A 16,018-nucleotide genomic window follows, 5' to 3' on the forward strand; every position below is an offset into this window, starting at 1 on the left:
GCAACATTGTGCCGCAAGCAGTGAAACACAACTGTGTGCAGCATGCAGTGATGCAAAAGCATTGAGTACACTAAGCAGATAGACACAACATCGTGTGCAGCATGCAGTTATAGATTGTGTACGCAAAGCAGTGATACACTCTACTGTGTGCAGGCTGCAGTGAAACACAACATAATTTAAATTATAATCATAATCATGCTAGTTTATGGTGGCTAAATAAGACGCACCAAATATTAGAAGCAGCTGTCAATGTGTTGCAGTACACCAACACAAACTGCACTAGCACTAAATCCTGATGACTCATCAGTCAGACACTATCGTGCCCGTGCCCATTAGTGTAAATATAGCGCCCTCTTTGGTATGAAACCTGCACTGCATGGAGACATGAAAAGTGGTTTCAATCGGTTGGTGGTTCAAAGCAGATGCCATGCTCCTAATGCTACACTTTCTGCACCGACGTCACTTTTTGCTGCTTGTTGGCAAGGGAACCTTCTGACAGCAGCTTTTAACCGGACTCTGGTCTCTCCTAAAGCACCAGAATTCTGGTTGTTATCGTTTGAGACAACCTACCAAAATGGCTTCAAAACCTACAAAACATTTTTGGGGGTAGTAAGTTCTTTGTGATTTTATTGGACATGAGGAAAAGTGGTGTAGAAAACGGATGGATGGATGTTAGAGGGACTATGTGTCTGGCTTGGGAACGCCCCCCACTGAGTTCACGTCTGAGCCCTGAGCCATTTTACATGAAATGTAAAAAAAAAAAAAAAAAAAAAGCAGCAGGTATCTGACATGAGGCTAATACATTAGCGAGAGGCTTATAAAAGCGTTATCAGGTAATCAATACTTTGATGCCGTTTTCAAGGCAAAATATGTATCGTTATCGATATAAAGGACCTAAATCGGGACATAACACCTTTGTCTATATTGCTCAGCACTATTCAGAAACATCTTTTGCATTGTAATGATAATGACATCAGAAATCATTTGTATTATTTCATTCCCTCACCCAATGAGAATTGATAAGCGAATCGTCAAGGAATCGGCTCGATGGACAGTATCACGAATGGGTGCACTTTGTATTTGAAAAAGAACCCAAATGGTGTAAAACTGTACTGTAAAATACATATTTGGAGCTTTAAAACCAGCCTCACATTGAGATAACTTCTTAATACTAAAATGCATTGGTTGTTATTGATGTTACTGTTATCAGCTTTTGAAAATGGTACTAAAATTGGCCACATGTTTTTCAAAGTTGCTTGAAGTTGAAATGTTGAAGAAGTTTGAAGTCAAGTTTTTGACGACCTTGGACTGCTTGGGATTCTTCTTAGTCTTTGTGTTCTTGGAACGAGAGCCGCTTCCTCGTCCTCCTTTTTTTTTCAAACTCCTCTTTTACCTTCAAAGGCAGTAGTTCAGCTTCAAAATCATTGTCAAATTTGTATTTGATTTTCTTATCATCATTTCTGGATAGTGCCCTTGTACAGGATATCATGTGATGGTGTACCTAATGAAGTGTCCGGTGCGCCATCAAAATTGACCACCCCGACTTAACATACATTTTTTATTTTGTTTTTTTTACATTTTATTTAGTATTGCTTTTTCATTTGTTTCATTGTTTTTATCTACATACTATATATGTATTCATTTATTTCTCTCATATTTTATTTAATTTCATTTTATATTGTTGAAATGTATTTTATTCTATGTCATTTCATGTATTTATTATAATGTTTTAATATATTTGTAAAGTGTAAAAAAACAACAACAGTTTTTACAACCTCAGGGGTCACTTTATTTTAAACTCAACTAATTCTTGTTAGCATATTAGCATGTTAGCATGTGAGGCAAGTTGCTGCTGCTGCATTTAATAATTTTCTACATGTTCCTGTTTTCGTACTATATATATATATATATTTTTTTTAACACAAGGAGATAATGCATTGAACAGGAAAACTTATTCTGGCAACAGTTTGATCATTTTTTTTTCTTAATAAATAGAAAATAGACCACTAGCTGCTTGCTGACATCTTCGAATTCTATTCAAGACTTTAAACATTTCTCACAGTGGAAATGAAACAGAAACCACAACGTATATATATATATATATATATATATAGTTATTTAAAACATTTGTATTTCATCTTTTGAGTTTTTATTCCATTTTTTCAACATTACTATTTGGTTTTATTTCTTTAATTTTAATTTTTTTTTCCAGATTTTTTTTTTTTTTTTTAAACTTGATTGTTTTACTTTGTTTTTAATTGTGTTTTTAAAAAATGTTGTAATTTAGCCGTTTAATCTTAATCCATTTCATCTTTTATTTCATCTTTAAAAATCTTTGAACTTTCCAAATGTATTTTATTTTCTATGTATGAACACGCCCCAAAAAAAGTGGTAAACTGCAATTGCACTCACCATAGACAAGTCAAACGAGTTGCCCTTGTTTAACGAGCCTCAAGAACCAGCAACACGTTTGAATCGCGCCGCCTCGTCTTTTTATTTAGCCATAAAAAAAACATCTTCAAATCATTCAGAAAGAAGAACTGCTGTTACCCCCAAAAAATAATCCATCAAAACCGTCTCCTGACATACAAAAAAAACATACAATGATCCTACCCTGGTGCGTGCAATACACATTCGCAAGTATCCTTACATCCATGTATACTGTACATCCATAGCCAAGTTTGCTCACCTGTCAGCAGAATATTTACAGTCTTCAGATTCTAGAAAGACCAAACCCTGAATACAAAATACCCCACATGGACGTTGTATTTGTGGTTGGCGATGTCTCCGCTGCATAAGCCACTTAGAAGAATGCAAGTGCTGCCTCCACCAGGGAAAATATCTTTTTCTGTGGGGGTGGTGTTCTTTTTTTCGATTCAGCCGTATTTAGTTGTAATGGTTTTTTTCTATGTGCCCTGCGATTGGCTGGCAACAAGTTCAGGGCGTATCCCGCCATCTCGCCCGAAGAATGCTGGGGGAGGCTGCAGCACGCCCGCGACCCTTGTGAGGAGAAGCGGAACGAAAAATGGATGGATGGTAACTGGGGCGAGCAGTGGCTCACATGCATGATTCAGGGCCGCCCCCTCAAAACAGGCTAAGTTCAGCAGGACAAAAAATAGGGTGGTAAGTGACCTGTAGTACTTGATTTGGGGGGTATTTTGGCAAAGGCATGTCGGAGTTGTGTTATTAAGACAGATGGGAACTGTTACATTTGGAAAGAAAATGCGTAATATGTCTCCTTTAAGTCTCCCCAGCAAAGCAGCAGACTTCCTGTCGATGTAATGGTCAGGTGTTGCAACACTTTTGTCCAGAAAGTCCACAAAAATAAAGTTGGCAAAACCAAAAGCATAGACAGTTGATTAGGTTGGTTATGAGTGCTAACGAAGAGTCTTATTTGTTGGTTCCTCACAGATACATGAAGGTGAAGTCAACATATCCATCAAGGAGATACTTGAGCACTTAGCTGACTTTGGGGGGAACCCCAGAAGAACATACTGGAACATGAGCGCTGTGGTGTCCATTTCTGGTCAAACCTACTGTGGGATCTCCATGGAGTGTCCGCTAGGGTCTCCACCTTCTACTGAGGCTGGTCAAGAACCAGCGTAACGTGTATGTCAGATAGGAGTCGTATAGCATGAACGTGCAGCTACATGTAACTTCGCTCCGAAGCAAGGCTGCTGCAGAACATCCACCACCCATAAAACCGAAACGGTAACAAAATACTCGAGGAAGTGCCTTGACGGAAGTTGCTTTCAAGAGTCATTTGCCCCGTGTCACAGTTCAGTGAGCTTCTCTTCTTGTACCACCACCTTGCGGTATGTCGGGACTCTGCTCACACCGGTGCTGGATGACGTCATTGCTGTGCTCTGAACTCCAGGGATGTTGCTCATCTGGGGCAAGCCGAGGTCTGGGAGTCGGATGCCGCCTTGTTTGATGGAAGTTTGGCTCGTCCTCAGCACTTTCCCCGCAGGGACGTTGCTCTCTATTATGGTCTGGGAGCTTGAGAGGGTCCCAGCATTGATCAGGTTGTCAGTACCACTCTGGGGGACTTGGACTTGTCCGCTGGCTACTGAGGATTTTCCCTGAAGTGTCACACTTGGTAACATTCCTGCTTGCGTGCCAGTCACCAGCATCAGGCCAGGACCTTGGGCTTGTTTCCTGGAAACCACCTTTCCTTGGACTAGCGTGCCTTGTGTAGATGACCCCCGGTTACCAGTAACCAACACCAGGCCAGGGCCCTGGGCTTGTCCTCCGGATAGCATCGTCTGTCCTTGGACTATCATGCCTTGTGTAGGTGATCCTTGGGTACCTGAAACCAGCACCACACCAGGGGCCTGGCCTTGTCTGCTGGACACCACCGTTTGTCCTTGCACTAGCATGCCTTGCGGAGCCGTCATCATCATGCCCTGGAGGTTTGTAGCTGGGGCCTCAGCCAGGAGCATGGTGTTCTGGACTTGTGGCTGGACCACGTACTGCATGGGCTGCAACATAGGGGCGGCGGCAGTGTAGTATACTGGCTGCTGCTGCTGGAGCAGGAACATTTGGCTTGGGTTTTCCACCCCTTCGATCACTGTGGTCCTCCCTTGTTTCCGCGTAGTCGTATTTTCCTTTACCACCTCAGTCACAGTCTGGTCAACTTTGGGGACAACTGGTGGCAGCTTGGGCATGGGCAGTTCAGGCATCGGTTCAATCACGACCTTTATGGGCGGCGGAGGGACGTCTGACTGGATCTTCTTGCCACCGCACACCTCCGCCAGGGTCTTGAACTTGGGGCCGAGGTTGTCGAGGAACTGCAGGTCGTTGTCATTCTCCAGGAGGCTGCAGCAGCCCACTGAGCCGGCCAAGGAGCCTTGGCCCTCATTGTCGTACACCAAGAGCGCGTCCTTCACTGCCAGGTCCTCTCCTCCGCTGCTCATCCTCTGTTGAGAGACAAGGTGTGATTAGATCCCTATGTATCACAAACATTGAGAGCAATGGTGGGAAGTAACAAATACAATACTTTGTTCATATTTCCTATTTCACTGAGTATTGTTTTACTTAAGGAGTTAAATCAGTGCTTCAACTTTTATGAGAGTCTTTACCCTCCAAGCTACATAAGTATCTGTACTTTGACTAAAGTACAGTGTGAGTACTTTTGCCAACTCTGACCAGGATAAGTCCCCACCTGAGCGTAGTACTGTGCGAGGATATGTTGTGGCAGACCGATGTCGTCGTAAGCCGCTCCTGACTTTCTTTGGAACTCCCAGTGAAACCTTCGATTATTCCTCATTCCTATCGTGGTATCTCTTTTGATACCCGAAAAGTCCTCCTGAAAGCCGTTCATGTTCATCGTATCCATGGAGGTGAAAATCGCAGGGTCATTTTTCGAGACGTCCACAGTGTCCACTTGCGTCGGCACGGTCATGAGCGGCACCACCTACGACAGTTCAAACCTTGTCAGAGCATTTCTTCCACAAGTAAAGATCAAAACATGTTCCAGTACGCACCGCGTTCTCTCCTTGGCCCTCGGTGCGATAATTAATGAGGTGCGATTTGGTGTCAAAAGGCAGCTCGGTAAAGTTTCCTGGTGGGCATGCAGCTGCACCGCATTGGCAGAAGAGCAACAGGAGAAGGAAGACTGGGGGAACAAGAACGTATTTTGTTTATCCAGAGTTCATCAAACTAACTGGTTGGTATGGAAAGACATTTGAGCGTTTATTTGATATTCTACTAGTGCGCTGAACTGTCCATTTACTAGCATGTTCTTTGTCCTCAATATCAAGATAATTCAGTGCACTAGTAGAACGACTGTCTTACTCGTGATTTTTTTTCCATGACTCCCTTCCACTACTGTATTTCTCCACACTAGTACAACGACTAGGGCTTTGCTGGTAGAATGATTGCATGTTACTAGTGAAGTGGAAGGCACTGTTTCTTCTTGACGTTTCTTTTCACAAAAAGCTCGTTTTGTCTACGTTTTTTTGGTCAGAAACCAGTTTTGGTTGAACTAACCCATGTTCAACTGCTGATTACTAGAGAACCGAAAAAGCAAGAACAAACTTTTTTTTCTGGTGAAAGAAAAGCTTCTAGTCTTTCTTTTGGTAGGTTTGGTGCTCATATTGTACATACTGTATTGAACACAATATTCTGTGGGTCTTGAAAGATCAGTCAAAATGCTTGAAAATGGCTAGCAATATGGGCAACTCTTCTATGAAAACTAGTAGAATTGTCAAATGTCACTCGTCGTACCCATAGTATGCGGTTGTCAACCAGTGCCGAGATTTGCCTTGCTAGTACCATGTAGTTCTACTCGTGTGTCCTAGTCATTCTACTAGTGCGCGGAAATGTCATACAGTAGGTGGAGGCAGTAGTGGGAAAAAAATGTGAGTCGAGGATATTCATTGAGACAAAAGTAGTGCTTTGCTACCATCTTGTGGCATCTAAAGGTAATTTACATCTTTTTAGGGGGTTATCAAGAACTCTCCGATTTTCAGTAGTCATAGGTTGTATAGCAGGGGAACACAGTTCTCCAGGCTCTTTTGACTGTGAATTGCTCTTGGGGGCCACCTAGTGGTCACGGGACCCTAATCAGTTGCAAGGTAGCTTATGCCTTGGGCTCTGCCCTCAACCAAACCAGGACGGTTCACTTACGTAGTAGCAGCAGCAGACCCAGTAGCAGCAGTCCGATGCCCGCGGGTCCTAACGCGGAGCTCTTGTTGGGCTGACCTCTTCCGCCTCGGCTTCCGCAACTCACTCCGTCCTCGCAAGTGCACACCTGGACCGGCACCTTCTGCGGCTCCGGGCACGCCACCCCCTGCTCGTCCTTCACCAATAATTCCACCTCGTGGCGACCAGGCCATAAGGAGTTCTGAGCCCTCAGGATGGCTGCAGTATCTGCCCACACACATTCATCCATGAGGTTTGGCCTGAAAATTAAAGTCCTGTGGGACCCCAAGCAGACTTTGTCTCCTCACCATTGAGATGCTCCACCTGCCATTTTCCCTTCGTGCCCTCTGGGATGATTTCAAAGGTGAAAGGAGCACCATTGGGGAAGTCATCTTCGTCGACAGCGGTGACGATGACGGTATCGTCGGGAATGCACAGAGTCTGGAGGGTGCTGGTCAGGGTGGGACAGTGGTCGTTGAAGTCTTCCACCTGGATGGCCACTGTCCCGGTGGCGGTGCTCGATGGTGCATCTGTTTGTGGGAAATAGACCAGTAAGAGTCAGTGTCTTTTTATGCTAAGGATGCTATGCTAACACCAGATAAAGACACATACCTGTAGAAGCATGAATAAAAATAGGTTTATCATCCTGTTTACAAGACAAGTTTCCCTTTCGAACTACACTGACCCTCAGGAGCGGCTTGTGGTTGTGTACCTTCAGAAATGCAGAGTACTTTCGCGTAGTAGGTCCCATTCACCAACAAAGTGGACTCTCGGTCGGGCATCTTGTTCAGTCTGATATCGGCGGTCTTCGGGTCGATGGTGAGCCAGTTGTCAGGATCCAAACCTTTAATGTACCTGCAACACAGTGCGCACACTCAGCCTGATTCCGGTCTGTGCGAAAACCACAGTGACAATGTGTAGGCCAGTCTTTCCCAATCTTTACTGAGCCAAGGCACATACTGTATTTTATAAAGTCTTCCCCTACTACGTTCATCATCGTACCCCCGCAAAGCTGCAGATTTTTATGGCGTCATTAGAGTTTACAGGCATGTCTGAATTTAGAGTTGTGTGGCTTCAGTGTAAGTACACACCTTGTTGGGCAGCACTGAGCTCTTCAGTGTAATTACCAACAAGAAGATGAAGCAGACAAGTTCCCCGACTAAGCTCCAGTAATAGTGGTTACGATGGAAAAATCTCATACTGTATGTCGGTCTGTCGGTCGGCCAGTATGGTAGCATTAACTTGTGAACTCAGAGAGAGAGGTCATTTTGACCTCGGTTGTGTAAATTTGTATACAATGAGGTTCCTTTTCAGTGAAATAGCCGCTCATTGTTGTTTTGATTGTATACGCAGTTCCAAGAATGGTAGCTACTTTGCGGCGACGCGTCGCGGCGACTTCCGGGCCAATTGGTCTCCACAAGACATCGCCCGACGTCTCCGCAGCGTTGCAGCCACATCTGGGCAAATTGGTGTCAGTGAGACGTTGCCCTGGCGAGAGTTCAAGCAATATTTTGGTTTCCTGAGTCGCGCCGAGGTCTCCACCGCTGAGATAGGTCCCTTAATCTCATCAAAACTAATTTGATCTATCCATCAATCCATTTTCTCAACAGCTCATCCTGTTCAGGGTCACGGCGATCTGGAAACTATGCCAACAGGTGAAGTACATTCACACTCACACTTTCACTCAACCCACGATGCCTGCCCCAAAGTCAGGCGAGTGTACTACTATACCGTCAGTGACTTCTTTTTAGACCATACTATAAATCATATTTTTGAAGCAATTAAATGAGGCGATGAACCACTGGTGTAGAGGCTCACCTGACGTTCTCGGCCGGTTTCCCGGTGTCGCCGTCCAGCGCGGCGTACCGAGTGATGATGATGTTCTTGTCGAAGGTGGAGCTGCCTCCCTCCGACATAGTGATCACTTTGACTTTGGGGTCAAAATGCGGACCCTCACGCTGGTTCTTGACGTTGATTTTGATGGGATAGGTTTTGTACGTGGTGCCTTTCCAACTCACTCCTCCAGACGTACTCGTCATGCCGCTGCTGAAACCTTCGAACCAACTCGTGCTGCTGCTTCCTCCTCCTCCTCCTCCTCCTCCTCCACCTCCTCCTCCTCCTCCTTCACCTCCTCCTCCTCCATCACCAAAACCTATGTTTGCTGTGGGTGCAGCGGATGAGTCAAAAGGTGGAGCCAGGTTCAGCACGGCGATACCCAGGTCCAGGTTCTTCACATCCTCATAATCCACAGCCTGTAAAAGGGTAAATGTGCTTTCATGTACTGGTTCTTCAAATAATCGTGATACGGTTCAGGTTTCAAATGAGCGTTAAAGCCAGGGTTAGGGTTTCTGTCCTTCAAATCGAGGTTTGGGGTTTCGATTTAGGGCTTTAGGCCAGGGTTGGGGTTAAAATTAGGATTCCAACCAGGTTTCGGCTTTCAAGTTAGAGCTTCAGGCCTGGGTTAGGGTTTCACATTCAAGCAAGGGTTGAGTTTTCAAATGAAAGTTCCAAATTTGGGATTCAAGCCTGAGTGTAGGGTTTCAAAATAGGGTTTCAAACCGGAGTCTGATTCGAGTCTGAATCAGTGTTTCCTCGGCTATGGATAGTGACAATTACAATCAAGTACAGTTCCAGCGAATCATCATCAGAGGGCGTTCATGCATCACGTTTGACTGGCTGTGGACGCCTTACGCTGCTGAAAGACACAACCAGGACTTGTGCATCTGTCTGGGATGTTCCAAGCTTATTCAGCACTTACTCGCTCAAAACCTTACTCGACACTACGTACCTTATTGAGCATGAGGACGCCCTCGTTGGTCTTGGAGTCGGTGATCATGCTGAAGTACTGCGCCTCGTTGCCCTTGACGATCTTAAAGACACTTTGCCAGTTTTCCGAGTCCTTCAGGTCCAAGTCTTCAGCTTTGATCCGCAAGACCTCCACGCCCTGCGTGTTCTCCACAATGCTGCCCTCGTACTGCACGGAGACGATAATAACGATAGGGCAAGATTCAATTATGGGATGTGGTTAAATGACACAAGGCATGTTTTAATTACACGGGACATGATTAAATATAACACGGAGCATTATTTCCTGCCACGGGTTGTGACTAAGTGGCACAGGGCATTCTTTAATAACGTGGTCATTTCTAACGCGACGTGATTAAATCAATTCAGTGTTCTATGGTGTCCATACGTACCGTGCTGTGTTCCAGGGTGGGGAGGTTGTCGTTGACATCGTGTAGTTCCACGACCGCGGTGCCGGTGGCGCTGTTCCCGCCCGGCGCGCCGTTGAGGTCCTGACCTTTTACCGTAAGCGTGTACTGCTCTGATTTCTGAAAGGTCAAATGGCATCGTTGGAAAAAACCTAATTGGCCCGAACCCGTGCCTTGCGGGATTGATTCGAATTAGGGGGTAGAGAGCATTAGTGTTTTAATTTAAAGGTTAGGGTTTTTACAAGGGTCAGGGTTTCAAAGTGGGGTTTCAAGCCAGTAATAGGGATTCAAGCCTGGTTTAGAGTTTCAAATGAGGGTAAGGTTTCCAAATCGATTAAGGTTTAAAGTCACTGTTAGGGTTTGGAATAAGGCTAAGTGTATCAAATTAGGATTTCAACCCGGGGTAAGGGTTTAAAATTAATGTTTCAAGCCAGGGTAAGCTTTTCAAGGCTGGATGAGGGTTTCAAAAGAGGGTAGGGTTTCAAGACTATGTTAACGTTTCAAGTTTAGATTTAGAATTTGAACAAGGGTTAGACTTTGGGTTAGGGTTAGGCGTTAAACGGTTGGTGTTTCAATTAGCGTTTCAAGTCAGGGTTAAGTTTCCGAGTCTGGTTGAGCATTTCAAACAAGGGTTAGGGTTTGAAAGTAGGGTTTCAAGCCATCTCGGCGCTGTACCTCTCTGTCCAAGTTGATCCTTTTGACGTAGACGGTGCCGTCGCTCTCCATGTAGAACATGTCGTCCTCCGGTTCTTGAGCGACCAGGCTGTACGCGATCTGCGAGTTGGGATTTCCGGGCTCGTCGGCGTCCGTCGCTGTGATCTTCATGACAGACGTCCCTGCGGTAGAGATCGACCCGTCAGAACACGGCCGTTTGCGGCCGAGCGGACACCCGCCACCCACCCCCGCCGGCGACCCGTCCGCTGACCTACGGCGCTGCGCTCGTACACCGAGCCGGCCGGGATCACGTCAAAGATCGGAGAGTTGTCGTTCTCGTCCACCACCCGGAAGCGGATGTCGATGTTTTTCTCCGCCTGCCGGCCGTCCGTGTAGGTCGCCACGCCCGACAGCTGAAATCACGGAAACGACTTAGCCAACAATGTCAATACCGACGTCGGTACTGCGATGTGAACGGGGGTTTTGGACTTTTTTATATACATCGACAATTGTATTTTTGTGTGTCTGTAATATAATTTCAAAAAAGGTTTTAAAAAAAAATAGTTTTTTAAGTCTGCCAGAATTTAAAAAAGGGGTTAGGGTGGGGGTGGGGGCAAATGCAGGAGGGAGGGGAAAAAAACAAATAATTGTGGAGTTCAGGGAATTATGGGAAAGAAAAATAAAAGTAAGGAGAAAAAAAAGGTTAGGGTTAGGAATGGGGAAAGCGGTGGGGGGTTAGGGTTAGGCCCTTCAAAGCGAGGACACCGATTGGCCCTTCAAAGCGAGGACACTGATTGGCCTTTCAAATGAGGATCCTGATTGGCCCTTGTTAACTCACATTGTACACGCTGATCTCCTCCCTGTCGAGCATTTTGGTCAGCTTAATGTATCCCGTTTTGGGGTTCACCACAAACAGGTGGAAGGGGTACTGGTTGGCACCCACGCCCTCCAGGGAGTACGCCAGGTTACCCATGCCATCATCGAAGTCCGAGTGGATCTGAAATGCACAGTTCAGAAACAGACTCATATATATATATATATCTATATACTTTTCCATCTTCGTGCAATTTGACCACACGGGGGAGCCAAAGCAAATGCCTACCGAGGCCTGGCACTGTACCGTACCCGACTGTACTCACTTTGGCCACATATTCTTCATTGGCGTAGTTCGTGTTTTCCTTGAGAGGTTTCGGCGGCGGGACCCAGTGCCTTTTTTGTCTGGACAGCACATCATCACCGTGCGCCGTGGCAGCGGTCTGGAGCTGAATAAACAATTCACATGAAGACATTTTTTTGAACTGTCGTATTTATGAAAGTACGTGTCGTCGCTTCGTATCGTGCTGCTGTTTTTGCTGACTTTTGTTCAGAATCAGAATCAGAATCATCTTTATTTGCCAAGTATGTCCAAAACACACGAGGAATTTGTCACGTTCGCAAGTGCAGTAACTGCTTGTATGTATAGTATTTGCATATGCATGCATGTAGAGTCAATTTGTATGGTAGACGCATGTATAGTAATATAGTGTCTTGCTGTATTTTTTGCCACTCCCAACCGGTTGCATGTACAGTGTACTCGCCTAATATCATTCTGTTGACGAGTCTCGCACTCTTTTTTGCGCTCACGCATGTATAGTCACGTCGCATAGTGCTGCTTATTATTGTTGCTGCCTTTTTCACGTTCGACAACTGCATTTCTAGATGTTTTTTATGAATGCATGTACGGTCGATAAGTATGATCCAGTATTGGCGGATACGTGTACTTCATTAAAAAAAAAAAAAAAAAAACGCTGAGCATTCGTGCGGCCTTTTGTCCCCTGTGCCTTACAAGGTGCTTGAGGTTTTTGCGTAGAACGCTTTACTCTCCTACTCGCGAGCCCGAGGCGCTGACTAAAGCTGACTAACGTTCGCAGGTGCTCGTCGGCGGCTGAATGCGGACAAACCTGTCGGGCGTCCAACGGAAAGTTGAGGCCGTAGTGAACAAAAAAAGTCAAGCTGTCTGCGCACACACGGGCGCGCCCAACCCTGCTCCCGTCAACCACAAGCGATAATAAGGTCATGATATTCATGTCGCCCAGTAAAATAAAAAAAAAAACGTCGTGTTGTTAATATTGTTCACGTTACATCATGATTTTACACCCCAACTCTTCCACCCTAACATACGAACCTGAACATGCTAACACTCAAACTTCTTAACCTCCTAAAACCTTTACACCTTAACACCCTAACATCCAGCACCCTAACACCTAAACAGCCTAACATTTGAACATCCAAACCCAAACTTCCTATCACCCTGAACCTAAACCCTTACTCCCTACCATACTGATGTCCTGACACCCTAACATCCTAGACTAGCATCCTAACCATAATATCTTCAAACCCTGACATCCTAGTCCTACCATACTAAGCATATCTTAAAACCTTAACATCCTAAGGCCCTTTCATCCTAACCCCAACACCCTAAAACCTGAAGAGCCTAACCCTACCATTTTACCATCCTAACATCTTATCCCGAACATCTACACAGCCAATCCTTAGCACCCTAATCCTTGCCTTAACCCTGAGACCCAAACACCCTGAATCTCACACCCTAACATCGATACTACCACTAAGATCCTAACACCCGAGCCCACAGTGATTATGTCACTTCTTCTGCGTCCTGTCAAGACACAGACGAACCCAGAGAGGAGCGTCCGCCGCACCCTAGCTACCAGTCTGCCTGTCTGCCTCCTCACTGCCCGAGTGCCACGCCCGCAGGCTGAACTCTGTCCCGGGGCATGCGCGCCACTGAGCAATGGTGACGCGAATGAACACAAGCGGGCGTGGCCGCGTAGGCTTTCGCTGCCAAAATCAAGTCGGCACACGCAGCTCGTGAAGAATGTACAGAAACTTTCCCAGAGGGATCATACCTCTTCACCCGTGTGGCGACACAAGAGACAGGTTAGCATTAGCCAGCAGGATCAAAGTCAAAATTGTAGCCCTAACACGACATCTAAACAACTCCGAGAGGATCTAACCTAGCCCTGAAGTATCTCGAGAGTCTTTAAGTGTACCACTAAACTATTCTGGGAAGCCCGAATCCTATGCTATCTAAATGCTAACCCAAAACTATCCCTAATCACAACCCTAACCTAATGCTAACTCAAAACTTGGCTCTAGACCCCAACACTAACCTTAACCTAACCCTAAACTAATTGTAGACCCTAACACTACACTCACCCTAACCTTCCTTATCCTAAGCCTACCCTAATCTTAACTCGAACGCTACTTTAATGGTGCGTTCACGGCAGATGTGAATTGAACTTTTCACTTAACATGATTTCATACACAGTGAAGTCAACGCAAATACAACCATCGGCGCAAATTTGTGCCGGGTGACACGAAAGATTTGCTTCTCCGCCGATTCGCTAGAGTTGGAAAATGTCAACTTGAGCCATAATTTTGTGTTTGCATAACGCTGCGTTTCGACAGCCAACTGGCATGGAGAAACTACCGCATCACGCACAAAGTCCTGTCGTTTTTGAGCAGAACAACGGAGAATCAAATTGTTGTCGCCGTTTGTGGGCACCCAGAACCTTTTGATAACTGCTGCTACCGATACTGGGACGGTACGCAATGGTGAGGGAGGAAGTGAACGTGATATTGCGAGCACAAGTGCGATCGATGTGTTTGGCAGTTTGACGTTTGTAGGACTTCCGCAGCAAGTATGGAGCACCGACAGAAGTGAAACCATTGTCCCACGCTTGCTCGCAAAATGGCGTCGCTATCTACCGGGAGATATTATATTTCAAGGGAATGCAAGTTTAAACCTTCCAGCGTTTCTGCAACCAGGTTTGAGATAGCTGAAATATGGTCAGTTACCATTCGATTAGCATCCGATTTGGATATGTTATCATCTGTTACGATACTGCCAAGCATGAGCACTCGATATAACTTTTCACCATGATGTGCTTATCTTAATGACCTACAAAATATGTTTTGTCAGGTCACAGTCTGAACGACCGGAGCCAAACGGCAATTTTTTTGGTTTTAGAAACCTTGGAAAAGGAACATAATGTTTCGAGCAGGATGGGGAATGCGGATTTGCATGAGCCATTTAACGTGTGTAATTTGGAAAATATATGCTGGAATTCTGCATTTTAGAAAGATGATCTTCGTGTAAACTATCGTTTCAAAGTGAGTTGATGAAACGGTTCGTGTATCGTGACCAGCACTTTACAAACATCTCGTACCATTTACTACGTAAATTATTATTATTATTATTTTTTTTTACATTTTCCTCAACATTTTACCCACATTTATTTTACACCATTTTACATTTTGACCAACATTTGACACCAGCTGACAACCACTTTTGACACCACTTACTGCATTTTGATGACCATTATACATTTACAACATTTAGACCACCATTTGCATTTGACTCCATTTAACACGATCTTTTACACATTTTACGCCATTTAAAACAATTTAACGCCACTGAACAGATGTTGACCAACGTTTTACTCTATTTACGACATTTGACAGCATTACATTTGACATCACTTACTGCATTTCCACAAACATCTTACGCCATCTGCTACTTAAATTTGACACATTTTTCCTGTATTTTACGCCATTTCTACGCCATTTTTTTCCCACCAACATCTTGCACCATCTACTCCCTTTTTACCAAATGTGACCAGCATTTGATCCAAAGTGATGTTTGCCGTTTCAACCGACACCTGTATCGCCATGGCAACCACCTACAGCATGTGTTAGGAATCAACACATTCAAGTGTCAAATGAACACATTCACACGCTCAAGTAACCTTTACACACACACACACACACACACACACACATTTACAATTTGCTTCGGAGGTCCGAATTTCGCATTCCAAAATTCCAGACGTGTTTTCTGCGATGGTGAGCGACTATAAAAAAAAATGTCGAAACGCGTCAAAGTTTGTACTTACGGCCAAGAGCAGCGACACAAACGTTCCGATCATGACTGTTGTCCATGAAACTAAGGCCGCGCCGCTTCCTGATCATGTGAAGTGACCCGCCGAGGGTGGAGGCTTATTTACGAAGGGGAGGAGTAACTTTCTTCTCGCCACACACACGGCAAGCAGTGACAGGTTAGCGTGTGCCTATGAGAAAGCCGACAGCAATATGTTGCCTCACGGCGGAGCGCGAACACGTCGGTCCTGTCGAGGCCTCGCTGTTCGTCGATGAAGTGCGTAACATGCAAAAGTGATCATCTATCGCATTGTAGATGCCGTTGGTTTAACAATGAAGTGCAGTTCTAAGTCACAATTTACCACATTTATGTGCTATTAAGGCAGAGTCGGTTTAACAAAAATAAAATAAAATCATTGTTCTTCGTCAGAGGAAAAACAATTTGCCCTGAAAGCAAGAACGTTTTTGTGCGACACCACAAAACGCACCAAACGGAAACAACTGAATCGAGCATTTTTACATTACATTTATGTCGATCCGCCTTTAATTTGTCATTTTTACATTAGAAT

General features: G+C 45.0%; 1 protein-coding gene across 2 annotated transcripts; it reads right to left on the reverse strand.

Annotated features, from left to right (window-relative positions):
• Positions 1 to 2,469: 2,469 nt before the first annotated feature.
• LOC133481369 (desmoglein-2.1-like) lies at positions 2,470 to 15,604 on the reverse strand. 2 transcript variants are annotated; one of them, XM_061780610.1, is made up of 14 exons: positions 15,467 to 15,604; positions 11,651 to 11,773; positions 11,350 to 11,508; positions 10,783 to 10,924; positions 10,533 to 10,693; positions 9,843 to 9,977; positions 9,434 to 9,619; positions 8,464 to 8,897; positions 7,358 to 7,500; positions 6,954 to 7,175; positions 6,631 to 6,873; positions 5,487 to 5,617; positions 5,165 to 5,416; positions 2,470 to 4,919 (listed from the first exon to the last, which is right to left on the reverse strand). In XM_061780610.1, exons 1-14 carry the CDS (start codon positions 15,497 to 15,499, stop codon positions 3,774 to 3,776), a joined length of 3,510 nt encoding a protein of 1,169 aa, XP_061636594.1. In that variant the 5' UTR covers positions 15,500 to 15,604; the 3' UTR covers positions 2,470 to 3,773. The 2 variants fall into 2 exon arrangements, with proteins under 2 accessions (XP_061636594.1, XP_061636593.1); XM_061780609.1 differs by lacking the exon at positions 15,467 to 15,604 and adding an exon at positions 12,452 to 12,592.
• Positions 15,605 to 16,018: the final 414 nt, after the last annotated feature.

This window comes from Phyllopteryx taeniolatus, chromosome 7 (assembly GCF_024500385.1).
Source record: "Phyllopteryx taeniolatus isolate TA_2022b chromosome 7, UOR_Ptae_1.2, whole genome shotgun sequence".
NCBI classification, from domain to species: domain Eukaryota; kingdom Metazoa; phylum Chordata; class Actinopteri; order Syngnathiformes; family Syngnathidae; genus Phyllopteryx; species Phyllopteryx taeniolatus.

What these genes read in the sequence shown, in the direction of transcription:
- LOC133481369 (XM_061780609.1), bottom strand. Translation starts at nt 12,577, where the DNA reads ATGAATATCATGACCTTATTATCGCTTGTGGTTGACGGGAGCAGGGTT. An exon ending in AGGAGATCAGCGTGTACAAT is followed by an intron (nt 10,925 to 11,349) that starts GTGAGTTAACAA and finishes CCGTGATTTCAG; the next exon opens with CTGTCGGGCGTGGCGACCTA. An exon ending in AAACCGGCCGAGAACGTCAG is followed by an intron (nt 7,501 to 8,463) that starts GTGAGCCTCTAC and finishes ACTGTGTTGCAG; the next exon opens with GTACATTAAAGGTTTGGATC.